Source organism: Sinohyriopsis cumingii, chromosome 1 (genome assembly GCF_028554795.1).
Source record: "Sinohyriopsis cumingii isolate HCF-2022 chromosome 1, ASM2855479v2, whole genome shotgun sequence".
NCBI classification, from domain to species: domain Eukaryota; kingdom Metazoa; phylum Mollusca; class Bivalvia; order Unionida; family Unionidae; genus Sinohyriopsis; species Sinohyriopsis cumingii.
This window is the reverse complement of record NC_142961.1, coordinates 49,585,766-49,604,760: the sequence shown is the minus strand read 5'-3', so window position 1 is coordinate 49,604,760 and position 18,995 is coordinate 49,585,766. Positions and strand designations below refer to the sequence as shown.

The 18,995-nt window shown below is 35.4% G+C and overlaps 1 protein-coding gene across 10 annotated transcripts in view; it reads right to left on the bottom strand.

Annotated features, from left to right (window-relative positions):
- The window catches only part of LOC149806839 (uncharacterized), a 247,442-nt gene that overhangs the window by 52,050 nt on the left and 176,397 nt on the right, over positions 1-18,995 (bottom strand). The window contains exon 1 of one of the 10 annotated variants that reach the window (XM_089958452.1): positions 15,492-18,801. The exons of the other annotated variants lie outside the window; for them this stretch is intronic. Within the exon in view, the coding sequence (XP_089814578.1) occupies positions 15,492-15,805 (314 nt within the window). The 5' untranslated portion in view covers positions 15,806-18,801. Of the gene's footprint in view, positions 1-15,491; positions 18,802-18,995 lie in introns of those variants that run through there. 10 annotated transcript variants of the gene reach the window in all.

The window sequence follows — 18,995 nt, the reverse complement described above, 5'->3', positions numbered from 1 at the left end:
TATTATGCATATAACGTAAACCAGGTGTTTACATACATTCTTGTATCATGGACATCTAAATGGCAAAGAAGAATGTGATCACAATGACATGTAAATCAAGTGCAATCACTAACTGAAGACAATAATTAGATTATGTTTCAGAAAAGGCCACTGAGGATCATAAATCCAATCACTGTAACTTCCCAACTGTGTGCACAATCTCAAGGATTCTGACAACAAATAAATTATAGGTTTTAATTTTACATACACCGTAGAAGTTGTCATAATTACAATTTCTCCAGAATGATATTGTTGTTGTAGGGTTTAACGCCATTTTTCAGCACAAGAAATGGCTATACATGGCGGCCAGTATAACTGGTGGAGAAAGAACCTGGGAAAACCCCGGGATATAACCACTGACCCACAAGAAGCTACTGGCAGGCTCTCTCACATACCCATGTTAGCCGAGTCTGAGACTCGAACCAACGCAGACAGAGGTGAGCTGGCAGTGATCCAGAATTTTTTTTATAATAACAGTTACAGCACTCCCTCATCATAGGGTCCTTATTTAAAACATTTCCTATTATAAGGCAGGTAATGTCATTTTTCTCATTTTATTATGTAACAGTAAAATTATATGTATAATGTACCTCACTATAAGGCAATATATATGGTATATACTCTAGAACTCCCATCAACAGAGCTATAATGAGGGAATGCTGTATAAAAGAAAAAACAAGTAAATTCAGTAAAATTGTCTACCATGGTCAAGCCTTCCAAAAAAGAAATTTAAACAGTAACTAAATCATTATCCTTTGTGACAGTTACAAGAAAGATATGGAAAATATCCAAGTTTCATGTTGTTCCTATCTCAACGGGTAATGGAGTAAAAGCGCAGAAAAGAGGGTTTTTAAAAAAAACATGATCAGCACCCTTGACCTTGAATACAGAATCTTGAATGTGATACACAAGATGCCATCATATTTAGAAGCATCAGTGCATGGTGATTCACCCCTGTGCCTCAAAAAGCTTGCATATTAAGCAGAACCAAAATAAACGTTAACATATTTACATGAAACCTTGACCTTGCAGATAGGACCCTAGTGTGGAATAAAATACATTTCCTAGTGACAGGTTTAATTCTGCATTCTTGGGAAATAAATTATTTGTTAAATTTTGAAAAGCTTGTTGCTTCTCATTCTTTTCTATTACGTATTTTAAGACCACTGAGTCAAAATGCATGTTATGCACCTTTTAATGATGATGTAAAGGTTTATCCAGTTCCATCCCTTAATTAAACTCAAACAGCTTGAAAGATAAAGAATGAAAGCGAGTGGATAACATAAGATATTGAGATGTGACAGGACTTCAATGAGGTAGAAAACACAACTTGTAAATGTGTTGCAAATGAAGTGTAGGACTCCACATATTAAAAATGTTTTATTCTATACCCCAAAATCTTGACATTCATGCAACCCCTAAGCATGCTTTTTCATTGAGGCAAAATAAAAATATCCGCTTACTACTTTTCTTTATAGCATATCTGTTCATGTCTTTGTTGATGTTAACAATGACAGAAGTCACCAATAGCCAAAAACACTTTCAGGTGGCAAAAATTTGCTATTTTAAAATTTTAAAACAACATCAAGGTTTATCATACTATGCAAAATCACTGATGGCCACAAGTGTAACATATTATTGATGCTGAATAATGAGAAAAGGAAAAAAAATTTGTGCGGGGGGGGGGGGGGAAGAAGCTTGTAAAAATACAGAGTTTGGCATGTATTTATCAACTTCTAAGTTTGAAATGAAAAATCATTTAGAAATATATGGGACTTAGACTTATTATAATTAATAAGTTCTGGTAGATAATAAGTGAACACTTTTGTTAGACAAAAGCAAGATCTGGAACAGAAAATTCCATGGTACAACTTTCCTGAGGTCAACCAGTCTGGGTTTGAATTGACACAGATCTATCCATTTGGCCAATATGGCCAGATCATATGGAATTTAACAGGCACTGAAGAAAATAAAATGACATTTCCAATGAATAAAAATAACTTTAGGAAAACTTAACAGCCTCTGTGGACCTAAGACAGTCAACATTAACTGGCCCTCTTCAAAATCTGCAGACTATGGGGCTGGCAGGCCAACAGTTAAGATCAACGCCTGAACAGGTATTAAAATATTAATATTTTTTCAATGGATTACTTTAGAATGTTGATAAACACTTAATACAATAATGTACATATTCAGGGAAAAAATTATTGTAAGTGAAGAGGACAAAGATCAAAGCAAATTAGATAATTTCAATTTTATTTTACTACTACCATGTAAACACCTCTAAGGATGATGCATAAGTATATGAAGTTCCATTCCTTTTGATCTTAAAGGCTTTAATGTTACTCAGGGGAATCAACTTACAGAAACTTGAATATTACCAGTACCACACCTTCTGTGAAAAGGTGTGGGATGATAACTGAGTTTTAACATACACTCAAGTTTAAGATTTCTTTATGAATAAAGCAACAAGACCATGTTTCACTCAGTTTCTAAAAGTTATTCCAAGAATTATTGCTCATGAAACTTCTTTATAAAGTTCGACATCACTCATTACTAGCAGTAGTAAATCTCCAAGTTTCAAAACTGTACACAAAAAAACAAAATTTTCACTTAAAAAAGAATAAAAAAACAAGAGTTTAACAATTTATTCAATCTGAGGCCTGACCAAAGCTGGTATCAAACCTCAAACCTCTGACTCTTTAATTACAAGTCTGATACTACAACAAATGAGCTACCAATGATATTTTAAATATGTTAATTTGTGGAAGAAATTAAATAGTGAATCTAGAGGACCAGGCAATCAACAAGGATGAAAGGAGAGAAAATTACAGTTAAACCTGTCAATAAATCTCACCCATGAGACTGGCAGAACTGTTCTTTATGAGCAGGTGACCTTTATAAATAGTCAAATGTATACTAAGTTATGTTTAAAGGTGTGATGTGTAAAAAAAGTGACCTTTATATACAATAGATTGCTATGTACCTATGTAGACTGCTTTGACTATTTTTATGACTCCTTACAGTGCAAATTATTTTGATTATTTGTGTCTATTTAAATTCCAGCATTATTCTGTACTTATTTTGCCTGTATTTAAATGTACGCAGTTTTGGAAACTAACTCCACTTCAATAAATATATAATCATTTCATAGCATATTATACTTCCCTGATCAATACATCAGCTCATCAGGGGGAACAATCACTATTGCAGTTAATGATGGAATAATATTATGGCAATGCCACTGGAGGAGTTGTTCCCCTTTAACACAGTCTGTAGCAATCAGTGAGGAAAATGGCTGTTTGTGCAGAGATTTTGCAAACATAACAAAGTATTTAGAAATGCAGGCAATTCCCCAATTACCTTTTTGTTGTTGTTTTACAATGAACAAAAGTGATCACAAAAATCATAATAAACAGTGAAATTTGCTGGCTGCACACAATAACAGTGTCAAGAATCAATACTGACAATATAAAATACTAATCAAAACTGTTAATTTTTTAAAAGTAATTTACATTTATCTGGCAAAATGATCTTGCAAGACATCCAGCTGCACTTTGAACTGCCATAAAGGTGTCATAAATCACAATCTAAAACTTGTCCAAGAAGTACAATTTTGTTTTGTTTTCCTGATATATACCATATATACCTGTTTACAGGTAAAGCCCAAGTGTAAATTGCACATGTGCACATGCTCAGATCTACCATTGCATAATTAATTGGTATATCTGGGTCTATACAGTTTTTTAGAAGTAATCAGTAAACAAACATCACAGATCCCAATTAGTGTCTATGTTCTTTAAAGCTGAATTTAACTAATACACTAGTAAATACAGTAATGCAATTATATGTTTAAAAAAGAAAAGAAATTAAATTTTCATTTATCTGTTTCAATGCTGAGTACAGTAGGCTGATCATGCTTCCAAGTCAAGTCCTACCATTATTCTTACACGCTGATAAAAGCTCTTTTGTGAATGAATGGCTATTATGCACATTTATATTTATATTTGTACAAATTCTTGTCCACCCAATATCCCCATAAGCATTCAAATATTTTTTTTCAGGTCAGGGCTGGGATGGTAAAACTGACTTTAATTAAGCAATAACTACCCTTTGCTATTGTGCAGCCTTACTTTTCAGACCAACAAATCCATTGTCCATATGATTTGAATACACTCTCTCACAGAGTGGTGAAATGTCAGTATGTCACTTCCACTTGTACACCTCATATGGTATATGCATAGAAAGGTCATCTTCTTTTTCATAGTCAACACCAAGACATGACAGCTGGGTGAAAGGAGGATATTGGACAGATAAGTAATGAGTATATATAAAATTCAAATTATTCCCCCCCCCCCCGCAACTACATTTTAATTGCAGCAATAACTTATCCATCACTACTGCAAAGCTGAATTTGTCAGGTACGTGGATAGGCTAATGCTCTTGTTAAACTAATTAAAAAACAGAGAAAATAGAATATACTCACCAAGGAGAGAAAGGTCCATGTTATAGAATGTTTGGTCTATCTCTGGGCCAAATGTTGTGCTGCAACAATGGGTCCCAGAGAAAAATATACCTACACTTTCTTGTGCTAACATGCAGAAGTAAACAGAGGAGACTGTACTATGGACCTGCCAAAATGATGTCTTCATCCTGTCCTCAAAGGATGAGTGATTATGGTAGGCCCATGCGGCAGCGACAGATCAAACCTCATGGACAGCCAGTGTTGATAGACAAGGCATGAATCTCACTGTCTTCTCACAGATGCTAGGGCGAGTAAGAAAAGTCTTGAATATGAAGTCCTGAAAGAAGGCCTCACTCAATGGTTCATAGGGAGTTTTGTTTAAACACCAAAAACACAAGATTCCATTTAGGCATAGGAGAGCTAGAGACAGGTCTCTGCAGCTCAAAATACTTAACAAGACTGGCAAGTGTTAATCCAAACCGATTGCCATGCCCTGAGAGAACTTTTTAAGTGTGTTGCAAGTTACAGCACTACATCACTTCATAGTAGTAGATACTGAGTATCTGTTCTCAAGCAGAAACAAAAGGAAATCTGCAACAGAGGTTAGCAGGACAACTAGGATCAATGCGTTTCCTACTGCACCAATCACAAAAGATCCTCCACCTGGTATCATAGACCTTTGATGTAGAAACTCTCATGGCCTGATGCAACTTGGCTCAAAAACTTCTTTTGGCAGAAAGATCACTTGAGATGAGCCAAGCATTAAGGTGGAGAATCTGTGGGCTCCTGTGTTGGGATCCCAGGTGTTGTGACATAAATCCTTCCTGTGAAGTAGAGTCCTTTGTTGATTAATTAGGACTTGAAGATGGCTAAACAATGATTGCTGGGACCACAATGGAGTAAGGTGAAAGATCTGAGATGGGGAATTTCTGAATTTCTGTATAACTTGAGGTAGCATTTGAAATGGAGGGATGTGGCAAAGTGGAGAACGTTCCAGACCTTCATACAAAGAGAAAGGGTAGATATGCCTCACTGACGTTGATCTCCCCAATGTTAGATAGCCTGAAGAAATACATCATCTGGCTCTAAATGAGTGCTCCAAAAAGAATCTGATGCATCAGAAAACAGATAGGAGTGGTGGTCTGGTGCATGCATGAGGAACCTAGTCAGAAATCTGTCCAGATTCATCCATCAGTGCAAATGGAGGTCACAAATGGTCCTTGTGGGGTCAAGGCTGATAAAGAATTTCTCAATGGTTTCCAACTTGTGAGAAAGAGGAACTGCAGAGGATGCATGTGGAGATGTCTTAGGAGAATCAGATCAAGGTTTGCAATTGGGACAGTTAAAGGCGAGTAGACAATGAAAGTTTTGCACACAGCACCTCTGAGAGTGCTAGAATTTGATCTATCCCATCCAGAGGAACCTGGACAAAGTTCTGGATCATGAGTAAGTTCATCCCCATGTAAACAAAATTCTGTGATAGAATAAGTTCTGGTTTCTTGAGACTGGGAAAAAGACCCAATGGAGTTACTGCAGGCTAACAAAGGAACAGATCTTGATGAATGGACTGAACCTGCACATTAAGGATCAGCCAGTTGTTGAAACTCTGGAGAATCAGAGTACCTACCAATCAGAGATAGGCTGCTACCACTACCATAACTGTGGTGAAGACTATGAGTGCGTTAAGACATTCCAAATGGCAGAACCCAAAATTTAAAAATTTCCTAGTACAAGCAAAACTAGAGGTATCTGTGGTGGTGGGGAAATATCTGGATGTGCAAAAAGGCATCCTGAAGGTAGAAGGAGACTGCCCAATCTGAGGGATAAAGTGCATTCTGAACTGAGGAGGTGGTCTCAATCTTTAAATGATCCTCCAAAACACTCTGGTTTTACTTTCGACTGCCCCTTTCTGCAAAAGGGTGTGCACCTCATCCCTCAATTTCACCAGATTTGACTGTTGAAAACAAATTGGTGGTCCTTGAGGGGGGTGTTCCAGAAACTGGAGATGGTAACTCTTGCTTGTGATGGCAATGACCCAAGCATCATCTGTGATGTTTGACCAAGTCTCTGAAAAGAGGCCTGAGAGAGCAACTAAAGGGATGTTTGGGAGAGGGTGTCATGGCAGGAGGGGGCATAAGTCCCTAGAGTTGCCCCTGCCCCTCCTTTCTTTAGCAAAAGCTGTAGCATCTACTGTATAGGCAGGATCCAGTAGCCCATGTGGGCATAAAAGCCCAATGACCTTTAGGTGGAGGGCCACACAAGCTGTAAGGATTCATTGGAACAATAGGGAAGGGGTGATATCAGTCAACTTTCCTTACCCTACTATCAGACTCCAAATCTGGCACTGGATGGTGTGGTAGAGGGGAGGGTGAGGTACTCAGTCCATACCCTAATGTGTGATGTGCACATATTTTATTAAGTATTACAAATATGCTGATTTATTCAATATTTCAAGTCAGTATATGCAATCTTCCAATCGAAATGGGTGACTGCAGGGCAACAATATTGAATACTTTTCCCAGACTGTATTGAAACATTATATGTTGCACTCGTATACCTGAATTAAATTATCATCCACCAAAATCGTTAGGTCAAATTCTTATTTCTATTTTTTTACATACCCATATCACCCTCCATCAGTAAGTGCAACATATCTCATTTGTTTATACATTTATTTTGGCTAGTGAGATTGCATTTAAATTAATGACATAAAGTTATTATATAAACTGGGAGTAATTGATTTTAGATTGTAAACAACCTTATTTATGCAATTCTGGGTTTTCTGAAATTGCGCAGTAGTTAGATTTGTTAGTGATGTTTAGAGAGATATTTCTCAGTTTGGGCTTAAAACACCTGATGTCAAGGTGTTCATTTGTCTGTGACCAGTTTGGAGTTATATTTTAATTCGTATTCAGATTATTTGGATTCGATAAGATTAATTCTCTTTCCTGGAAATATTTGAGTGCTCATACAGAATTCTTGGATGAAGACATTTCTCTAAATTTTATTTGGAAATTCAAACACCGGAATATTATTGTTTGTGAATCAACAAAGAACTGTAGACAATAGCACAATACTGACTACAGTATATGTTGTTGCCCTCCATTTTGGACATTTCATTGGGACTCAAACTTGAATTCATTATAACATTTCATTACAAGAACTTCTAAAATTTAATTTGTGGATTATTCTTAGATTATTTTTGGATTTGATTCAACCTAAGTTCTTATTTTTTCATTTTTACAATGCTTTTCCAGGGAAATAAACTATTTGTTCTACTTTTCAAAGCTTGTTGTTTTCACTCTTTCTTTTGTTACTGTTTATTAGAGCCTAAACACGTAAGATAAGACCACCTAAATGGAGCTCACAGGCCATCAATGGTCCACACACCACAATGTGAGAACATCTGATCTATGATGATGATGATCTAATGTTATTATTATTCTTGAAACATATTTATCCTAAGACATTTTTCTGCATTTTTAGTTTCAATTAGATTTCAAAGGCTTTCTCACAATCAAGGATAATTCATGTCCAATACAGAGTAATGTTGGCTGTTTGATATCATAGTCCCCCACTGTCTTTATTACATGTACACAAGGTACAGACCCTATTAGCCTCACTTTCAATTATGCATGATAATGTGATAACCATATTATCTTTCACTGATGATTATGAAACTCATCTATTGGTTTAATATGCAGTGATGGTATTTCCAAATTGAAATGAAAGATGTATAGGAAAAAATGTCGTATTCGACTATTTATTTATAACAAAGTATTGATAACTATATACCTAGTCCTCCAGTTGCGACAGGTTGCTGAGCTTGCAGGTCGACTCTTCTCTAAGTCTAAATACTCTGTCTGACCAAGTAAAGTGATGTAGCCACGTGCTCCGTAGATACAGCGAAGAGAGTTATATTTGCCCTGAGCGAGCAAAGATGTTGTAGTCCTTGGTCTTCGAGCAGGCATGAATGATGAGAAAACCATTCTAAGTATAACAAAGCCTGAATAAATTGGTCAAATGGCCATCAACTAGCCTGACCAGGAATGTCACCATAGTGCTCAGAATTTAGGCTAAACAAAAGATACGGTAACATGTATTTTCAATTTTGTGTTGATCTTTTGTAATTGCAGACACATACACTCATTCCATTTTAATTATCAGCAGTTAATCCTCAATCATGGAGAGCAATTGATATATAACCATGCAAACTGCCACAAGTTCCAAGTGTAAAACTGCAGCCTTATAGACTTTCTGTCATGAGCAACGTAAGGTTATCCTGAACTATGAAATAACTGAATCCTGGAATATATTGGAGGATTCCAAAAGTGACACTGTATGTGCTTTATAGGACATGTCATTCCAACTCAAAGCTACATGTGTTAAAAAAATTATTATTACACAAAATTAACCACCATCAATTGAAGTATTAGGAGCTAGATGGTGTAAATCCTTAGAAACCAAAATGGCTGCATGCAGGAATACTGATCTGATATGATGCATGAATTGAATTTTCAAGTTTTGCTGAATGGAGCATCAACTATGCCACACATAATAAATATAGTACTATTGCTTTTCTTTACAAGAACATGGCCAACAGTTATGCTCTGCAAACATCAGTGATTGATTTATTCAACATGTATTGCATTCAAGCTTTTAATGTTGCTTTCAAAAGCCCTAATGGTTTTTAACTAGCCAAAACAAACCTCAACAAAGATGGATGTCAACTCGCTGGGAATACAGGCAACAATTCTTTGCCAGACCAATCTTATAATGCAACTATGACACAAACTTTCTAAAAGACCACATACAAAACAACGTATATATCCAAATGAAAAGAAACATTGGGTCTTGATATGAAAAAAGAAATGTATCATGTAGGCTTTTACAGTATTGTAGAAAATCTGATGCTAGTTGTCCACATTAAAGTGTATACCCAGCACCTTAACTCCTTCAACTAGATCTCCAAATACACAGATATGCTGAAAGGTAATTAGATCCTACATATATGGGTATGAATTAATTAATTAGCGATCTATGTGAACTTGCTTCTCAATACTCAATGGTCAGGATTACATCAGTCTCAGCTATTCATTACAACAAAAGTATGGACCCTAGGTAAACAAAAACCTCCAGTTATTGAACACTGAACAAACACCATCAATATTAGAATATAAAGCTAAATCACCCCAGTGATACTGAAATACATTCTCTCTTTGATCATTTTATACTAATGTTGTCACTATATTGGAACAGCGAATGATTTCAAATAAAAATCAGAAGATCAGAGCTCACCTATTATCAAAACAATAACTCCTCAACAAGAAGGCCTAATGAAAAGTAAATTTTTATTTTGCTTCCTCTTCAATTCCCAGGCATTCAATATACAAGGGCCATGTTTGTGACACAGAAGGCCTAATGAAAAGTAAATTTTTGTTGCTTCCTCTTCAATTCCCAGGTTTTTCATACACAAGGGCCATGTTTGTGAAGTAGAAGCTCATTACACAAAACTACTGTTACACTGATTAAGATATACTGCATTATCATTACAAATGGAAGGAAAGAGTTGCATGCAGTCTGCACCACTAATTACAGGCTTAAGTATACACTTTGTAAAATCTGCAAGCTGGTCCTATTCTTTGGCCTTGAAAAAATATTATTCTGTATTGGAAAAGAAATTGTCACCTGACAATGAGTGTCTACGTGGAATTTCAGAAAACTTTGTGCAACCACAAACATATGGTGTAAAAATCCACAACTAATATATTATTTCATGTCAGCAGTGAACTATATACAGATACATATCCACACCAACCAATTCACTGCTATTAGGCTGAGACAGTTGATCAACCTCTGTTCCCTTTGACTTTTGTGGCAACTTTTTTCTGGTAGACTTTCAATGACATCAGATTGAATACTATCCTATGTAATTATGCCTTGAAAAGTTATTTCACACACATATATAAATTTAGACCTGTAGACAGGTCTCACATAATGCAAATCTTTTACTGGGGATTCATGGTCAACCTGTACATTTCCATCTGACCGGTGGTGTTGAGAATGTTAGATAATAACATACAAAAAGGTAATATCTCAAAATTAACCTATTCCAAATTAAAATGGAAGTCAAATGACTAAACAAATCAATATTTTATATTTTCCATTGGAATGAATCAATGACTTGCACAAAAACTTGTATACATGTATATGAATCCCATGTAACACAATACTAATTCTAAAGGTCTAGTAAAACAAGGCTGACATGATGTCCAATTGATCCACAATTCCTAATCAATATTGTAAAAGTCTTCAAGTTATATTGTAAAAAGTCTTCAAGTTACCACTGTATATGTGTCTTTTTACTTCTTAACAATCATTCAGTGTGTTGTTCATCTGTATGTCTTACTCAATACATAACTGCACAAACAATAGCTTCTGATCAAAGATCTTTTTATTTCTGAATTGTTCCTCTATACTGTGAGTAATTCATATACTGTAAATAAACACTTCAGTGAATTGTAAACAAAGGACAGAAAAGCATTGGTTACTATCTTAGCAGGGTTTGTATATGTAACACATTAGTCAAGCCATGAAATCAAATACAAGAGCTGTCTTTAAACAAAGGATAATGTAAGGGGAGACTTTATGACAATGCCTCAGATTAAATTAAAGTTTTATTTCTGTCTAGATCTAATCATCACTAAAATCAGTCCAATGATGATCATGCATATAAACTCAGAAGTAAAATGCTAGAGATCATATTTGAAAATCCAGATGACTGAAGAAACAAAAAAAGCTGCTGAATTCTCAAAAAACAAAAGTCAGCTAAAGATGACATATCCCACCTGGTCTGTCTCTTATGAAAAGACTCCTTTTGAAAGTACCAGAAGGTCCAGTACTTTCAATTTTTATACTACTCATGATATTGCCCTATTGTGCAAGATGCTTAATTCATATACTACATATGCTGCACTTTGTTCCGAAAGTAACGACTATTTTAAAAAAATGCAGAAAAGCATCAACATTCACTTCTATTGAACATGCTTCTCATGTGTTCCAATTTGGTTAAAATATATTGAACGGTTTGAGAGTCACTATGTGGAAAAGAAAACATTTAGGAACTGACTGACAGAAAGACATGTATTACTAGGATACATGCATGGTGGGTGGTGGTGATTAAAGCTAAACAGCTGCTACATTGCTTGTCATTTTAAACCAAACAGCAAAGAAATTAAAGCCGATTTTACCTTTCTCAACTAGGCATCTTCAACATGGCATCCCCAATGGAAATAAAATGATTTCCTATTCTGAGCACAATATTAAATCCTGTCTTTTATCTATCTAGAAACCAGTGTAAAACAGTTTAAACATTACTTTCCTACTTTCTGATCAACGTTTGAATCAATTTATTGATTATTTAAGCCTGCAATTACATTTCAATCTATAAGATTTGCACCAACATTTCACACTTAAAACTTGAACAAGTGCATGAAATTCCATGCATTTGCAGCCAAATCACAGGCAAATTATTACTTTGATGGTCATTAGACTAATTATTGTGAAATTCCATGCATTTGTAACAAATTCCAGGCACATTATTACTTTGATGGTCATTAGACTAATTATTATGAAATTCCATGCATTTGTAGCCAAATCCCAGGCACATTATTACTTTGATGGTCATTAGACTAATTATTGTGAAATTCCATGCATTTGTAGCCAAATCCCAGGCACATTATTACTTTGATGGTTATTAGAATAATTATTGTGAAATTCCATGCATTTGTAGCCAAATCCCAGGCACATTATTACTGTGGTGGTCATTAGACTGATTACTGTGAAATTCCATACATTCGTAGCCAAATCACCAGCACATTATTACTTTGATGTTTGTTAGACTAATTATTGTGAAATTCCATGCATTTTGTAGCCAAATCACTGGCACATTATTACTTTGATGGTCATTAGAATAATTATTGTGAAATTCCATGCATTTGTAGCCAAATCCCAGGCACATTATTACTGTGGTGGTCATTAGACTGATTATTGTGAAATTCCATGCATTTGTAGCCAAATCACCGGCACATTATTACTTTGATGGTCATTAGACTAATTATTGTGAAATTCCATGCATTTGTAGCCAAATCCCAGGCACATTATTACTGTGGTGGTCATTAGACTAATTATTGTGAAATTCCATGCATTTGTAGCCAAATCCCAGGCACATTATTACTGTGGTGGTCATTAGACTAATTATTGTGAAATTCCATGCATTGTAGCCAAATCACAGGCACATTATTACTGTGGTGGTCATTAGACTAATTATTGTGAAATTCCATGCATTTTGTAGCCAAATCACAGGCACATTATTACTTTGATGGTCGTTAGACTGATTATTGTGAAATTCCATGCATTTGTAGCCAAATCACCGGCACATTATTACTTTGATGGTCATTAGACTGATTATTGTGAAATTCCATGCATTTTGTAGCCAAATCACAGGCACATTATTACTGTGGTGGTCATTAGACTAATTATTGTGAAATTCCATGCATTTGTAGCCAAATCCCAGGCACATTATTACTGTGGTGGTCATTAGACTAATTATTGTGAAATTCCATGCATTTGTAGCCAAATCCCAGGCACATTATTACTGTGGTGGTCATTAGACTAATTATTGTGAAATTCCATGCATTCTGTAGCCAAATCACAGGCACATTATTACTTTGATGGTCGTTAGACTAATTATTGTGAAATTCCATGCATTTGTAGCCAAATCACCGGCACATTATTACTTTGATGGTCATTAGACTGATTATTGTGAAATTCAATGCATTTTGTAGCCAAATCACCGGCACATTATTACTTTGATGGTCGTTAGACTAATTATTGTGAAATTCCAAGCATTTTGTAGCCAAATCACAGGCACATTATTACTGTGGTGGTCATTAGACTAATTATTGTGAAATTCCATGCATTTTGTAGCCAAATCACCGGCACATTATTACTTTGATGGTCATTAGACTGATTATTGTGAAATTCCATGCATTTTGTAGCCAAATCACAGGCACATTATTACTTTGATGGTCGTTAGACTAATTATTGTGAAATTCCAAGCATTTTGTAGCCAAATCACAGGCACATTATTACTGTGGTGGTCATTAGACTAATTATTGTGAAATTCCATGCATTTTGTAGCCAAATCACCGGCACATTATTACTGTGGTGGTCATTAGACTGATTATTGTGAAATTCCATGCATTTGTAGCCAAATCACCGGCACATTATTACTGTGGTGGTCATTAGACTAATTATTGTGAAATTCCATGCATTTTGTAGCCAAATCACCGGCACATTATTACTTTGATGGTCATTAGACTGATTATTGTGAAATTCCATGCATTTGTAGCCAAATCACCAGCACATTATTACTGTGGTGGTCATTAGACTAATTATTGTGAAATTCCATGCATTTTGTAGCCAAATCACTGGCACATTATTACTTTGATGGTCATTAGACTGATTATTGTGAAATTCCATGCATTTGTAGCCAAATCACCAGCACATTATTACTGTGGTGGTCATTAGACTAATTATTGTGAAATTCCATGCATTTTGTAACAAATCCCAGGCACATTATTACTGTGGTGGTCATTAGACTAATTATTGTGAAATTTCAAGCATTTTGTAGCCAAATCACAGGCACATTATTACTGTGGTGGTCATTAGACTAATTATTGTGAAATTCCAAGCATTTTGTAGCCAAATCCCAGGCACATTATTACTGTGGTGGTCATTAGACTAATTATTGTGAAATTCCATGCATTTTGTAACAAATCCCAGGCACATTATTACTGTGGTGGTTGTTAGATGCATTACATATAACCACCAATATATCTGCCAAAGTTCATATGCCTACCTCAAGAGGTTTTTGTTGAATCATGCTACCAAAGTGTTTCCAACAATATCCAATTCCAAAAAAGTTTAAAAATGTGTAAAAATAATGGAAAAACTGCTGGCAATGCATACATACAATTTTATGTAACATTTCAAGTAAAGCTTAATCGAGGCTTATAAAGACCTGGATTTCTTTTTCAAAGACTTTTCAGGGACTTCCAAAGTTTTCGAGGTTTAGTGGGTCATTTGATCCACCTAATTTTATACAATTTCATCTTTTGGGGGGAAATATGTGAACAAGAGGCCCTTGATGGGATTGATTCTTTATTGACTGATATTGCTAGCTGTTATGCTAGTGTCGTAAATAATGCTGATGATATCATGTCAGTAACAGGTGAGTGTAATGTGGTATATACAACCAATTTGTTGTGTATTATTTATCTATTGATCTATCTTGCACAGCTGCAGTGTGCATACTAAAACCTGTCCTAAAAGACCACCTCGTCTGCCAAAATTGCATGGTCTCTCATTATAGGTCACAACTTTATAATCAATCAATCTGTGCTTTAAGAACCTGGTCTCTCAAGCTTGGTGATCTCTCATACCAGTGGCCTTTCAAGACAGGTTTAACTGTACAACTTAATTCAGCCCAGAGAAGTCTGGTTCTTTGAGATAACCCTCACCAAAGTACAATTCTGCATCAAAAACCTCCCGTGCCAAAGTGATTTCTTTCAAATTTGGTGCCTTATGTGATGGCTGATCTGGGTCAATGTTGTTTGCAATTAAACATGAATAGTGAGTGAGTATATACTGTATTTATTACAACCCTTTTGAACTTCATGAACCTTTTGCAATACCCCAAATGATTGCAAAATCTGCACTGGGTTATAATGACATTGGGTATGAATGTGCCTCATTTTAGCTTTTCTGAAGTAAATTCTTTTAAACCTTTATGCTACATGTATCCAGCAAGTGTTTACTAATTTTGAAACTAAATGTTACAGCTTCATCAGTCAGATATACATTTGTGAAAGCAAATCACATGATCTTTATACACACATGCACACAGACACACACAAAGACTTACTACACTTGATTTATATTCATTGGCACCCAGACAATATTCTTTGATCTGGCATCAGCAGGCTCTAGTTGTTCCTTCGTCTTGGTTGTGAGCATGCAATATTTCTTATTTGGGAGGCTACATGTGCATTCACCAACTTCTTTGCTTTTTCTGGGAGTAGTGCTATGAGAAGCACTAGAACTTCTCATCTTCTTCATCTGGTAGTAGTCAATTAGTGTCTGAAGACAAATTTGAGTACCGTTCTTCATTTTATGTTCTTTTTCAAGCTTCTGTGGTGCTCCAATAAAGGAATCCACACTGACTGAATAAGGTAACATATTCCAGAACAGAACAATAACTTTTTGCGTCCTTGCCTGATGATGTAAACTGGTGTGGGAAGAAAACTTTGATTTCCAGATCTGAATTTAATTATTCATTTGGCTATTATTACTATTTAATTATCAGACTGTCAAGATGTCTGTAATTTATCCTTATGTCCTTGTACATTATACCAGGTATCAGGGTCACAGCTGCACAAAATAAAAATCACTGATTTTAATGTTGTTCTGGTGTCATCTAGTTTGTCCTTTTGGAAACTGTATAATAGCTGTGGAATAAATCATTACTCCATAATATTCCAGTTAATACTCCATTAACAACCTCTGCCCCTTTCAAGCACCAAGTGTCATTTGCATCCACTCTGAGATTTTAATCCACTGCTTTACCGAAGTCTACTATCTTTCAACAGGAAATCAGAGGTTAAGTTTCATCAAATTCCAAATGTCTTTCTGAATCCTGCATAAAATAAATGCCTTGATAAATCCATAACAATATTTTTCCTCTGTTTGTCTCAAAAGTAAAGCTGATAAAGAATTTTGTTTTTTCAAACAGTGAAATAGAGGTGATGTTTCACTCACAAATATCAATGGAAAATCAAACAGTGAAATAGAGGTGATGTTTCACTCACAAATATCAATGGAAAATCAAACAGAAGACCTCTTTTTCAACATTCAAGAGAAAATAAAAAATATCCAGTCATACTGAAAGCAGCAGGTTAGCATCAAAGAAAAAGTGATAGGTAAGTTCTTTATTTCAGGAATCAGCTCAATGAGCACTTCGATATCTAAAAGCACATTTTTGATGCCCTTATAAATATCCTGGCTAGAACAAGGAGTCATGAAGTCTTCCAGCTCAGTTTAAATTAGATGACATCCAGATCTGACTGTTGGTATAGTGTGGAATTTTAGCTATACTTCCACCCATGGGTTTACAAATGAGCACCCTATTCCAAATAAGAAAGTGATTGATAACTAACAAATGGCTATTCCATAGGCCATTAGTATTAAGCTGACAGGCAAAATGAGCTGGTGTAAGCCTCAGTCAACACTGCTCAAAAAGAAATCCATCAATAAAGTCAAGGAAAGTTATCTTTTCTCAAAATAACGATACCATATCCTACATAGTCTGAGCAGCTTCCTGTCCCTTCGGCTGAGCCATATGCATGTGACGTGATTAGATCAAGGGGACCTCAACTCTTCAATGGCATAATGAATAAATATTTCCTCAGGGGCATTCCATTCTTCAGCCGGTCCATTTATCATGCATTCTTACTTTAAAAAATAAGTCTTTGACTTATCTTTCATTACTACTCGGCAGATGATTGTTACAATTCTAAATGTTTGGATTTTTCAACCAGAAGAGCAAATATTGATTGTGATTTTACTGTCTATCAATCTCAAAGGGGAAAGTACATAGAAACGATAAAGTATGCATACATGCATTTAGGATAGCATATGAAATAAAGGACCTAGGTTTTTGGCACTGTCATGACAGTTTTTTTCCCCATGCAAAATTACTTCTTATAGCATACGTTTTCTCTTGAGCATGGGAATAATATAATCTGAATGTCTGCAATCATCAACTGCTTTCACCAAATTATCACTCTATCCTGGTGCCACTGTTCGCTTTCCACTTCACTAGACAATATTTGTTTGTTGTCCTGGTGGAATAAATCATACTGCACAATAATCTTCACAATGCCCATGTTTGCCCCTTGTGTAAGTAAATAACCCAAATGGCTGATATTGTCCAACTATATTCTTATATCCTTACAGGTAATCACAAGATTTCCATCTAATATCCTGGCAAGCATTAACAAAGCCATACAATCACATTCAAGTTTCTGTGTGGAAATTGATCAGTTTAGGAAAATGAGATCCATAAATTTACCTCATATTCATGACTTCTATGAGAGTCTGCCAGCAAAACAAAGGAACAAAGGAAAGCTTCGGTTAAATTAGAATGAAATGGTATTGTACTGTATTAAACATTTCGAAACTTTTTATCTCACAAAAAGTACAATTAATGATTGTTTCCCCATTTTATAAAAACTTTTGTCTTCTCAAATATTTTTCTGGATTGCTGCTTTCACCTCAACGTTACTGGAGTAGTCAGGGTTGTGTTCAAGTTGGCTGAGCTTTCATACTAGTTCTTTAGTAAGTGAGGTCACACAAAAGCAATACATGGTACAGCTCCAGTTCCTCAACAACAGCCATGTAAAAAAATCTTAAATATCATTTAACACTTAACTACTTGTTCAAAATGCTCATGTTAAACGAGACAAGAACATAGGTAAATCTGCACTCAAAATCTTAAAATCACTGAACTCTTTCAAAAATAATCAATACATGTATGATCAAAAGTGTTTCAACCACTGTCATGAATTGGAATTCTTCACACACAAAAATATAAAAGTTGACCAGTTATTCCACATATGAGAGAAATAAAATTTAAGACAAACGTCTTCACCATGAAGTTCTGAATCATCCAAATTAAAACACTATATACAAGCCTTTCCTACCAGTGTCCATGAAATATGTACTTATCACACCTTGTTGAGAAATATTTAGAAATAAAGTTCCAGGAATCTGATGGATTGGGCGTAGTATCTTGTGAATTCTGACAAACTATCCCAATTTTCCAAGACAAGCATGTGCATTATACATATGTACCTTCATCTAATGTCATGTTCATCCTAGCAGCGCTTCTTCTAAGCTGATTGAGCAAAGTTGTTCTGTTAGCCAAATGGCCACCAGGACAAATTCTTTCAACAAGGAGAGTCTCCTCAACACTGATCAATCATTAAGGCTGGAAAGCATTGCATAAATTTCTAAGCTGCTTATGGTGCCTGTTGAGCATGGGGTCCTATTTTTTTTTTTACCAATCAATACATCTCAATCATTGTTACAACTGTCAATACTAAATTAGAGGAATGAAAATCCCAACCATCTCCAAGGCAGACAACATACCAAATCACCCATGGGAGCAGACGACACATTCCATCAATAAAATGGAGTCAGACCTTCCCTTCAGCAAATCTGTCTTTTCTTTGGTATGAGTCACAGTGAGGTAATGTACACTATAAAAACTTTATACAACATAGGAGCTATATGATTAATAATAAAAAAGGGTAAACCTTCACTGGATTCAAAAGAGAGTGATAAAAGCTGGTGTGAAAAGATGATACAA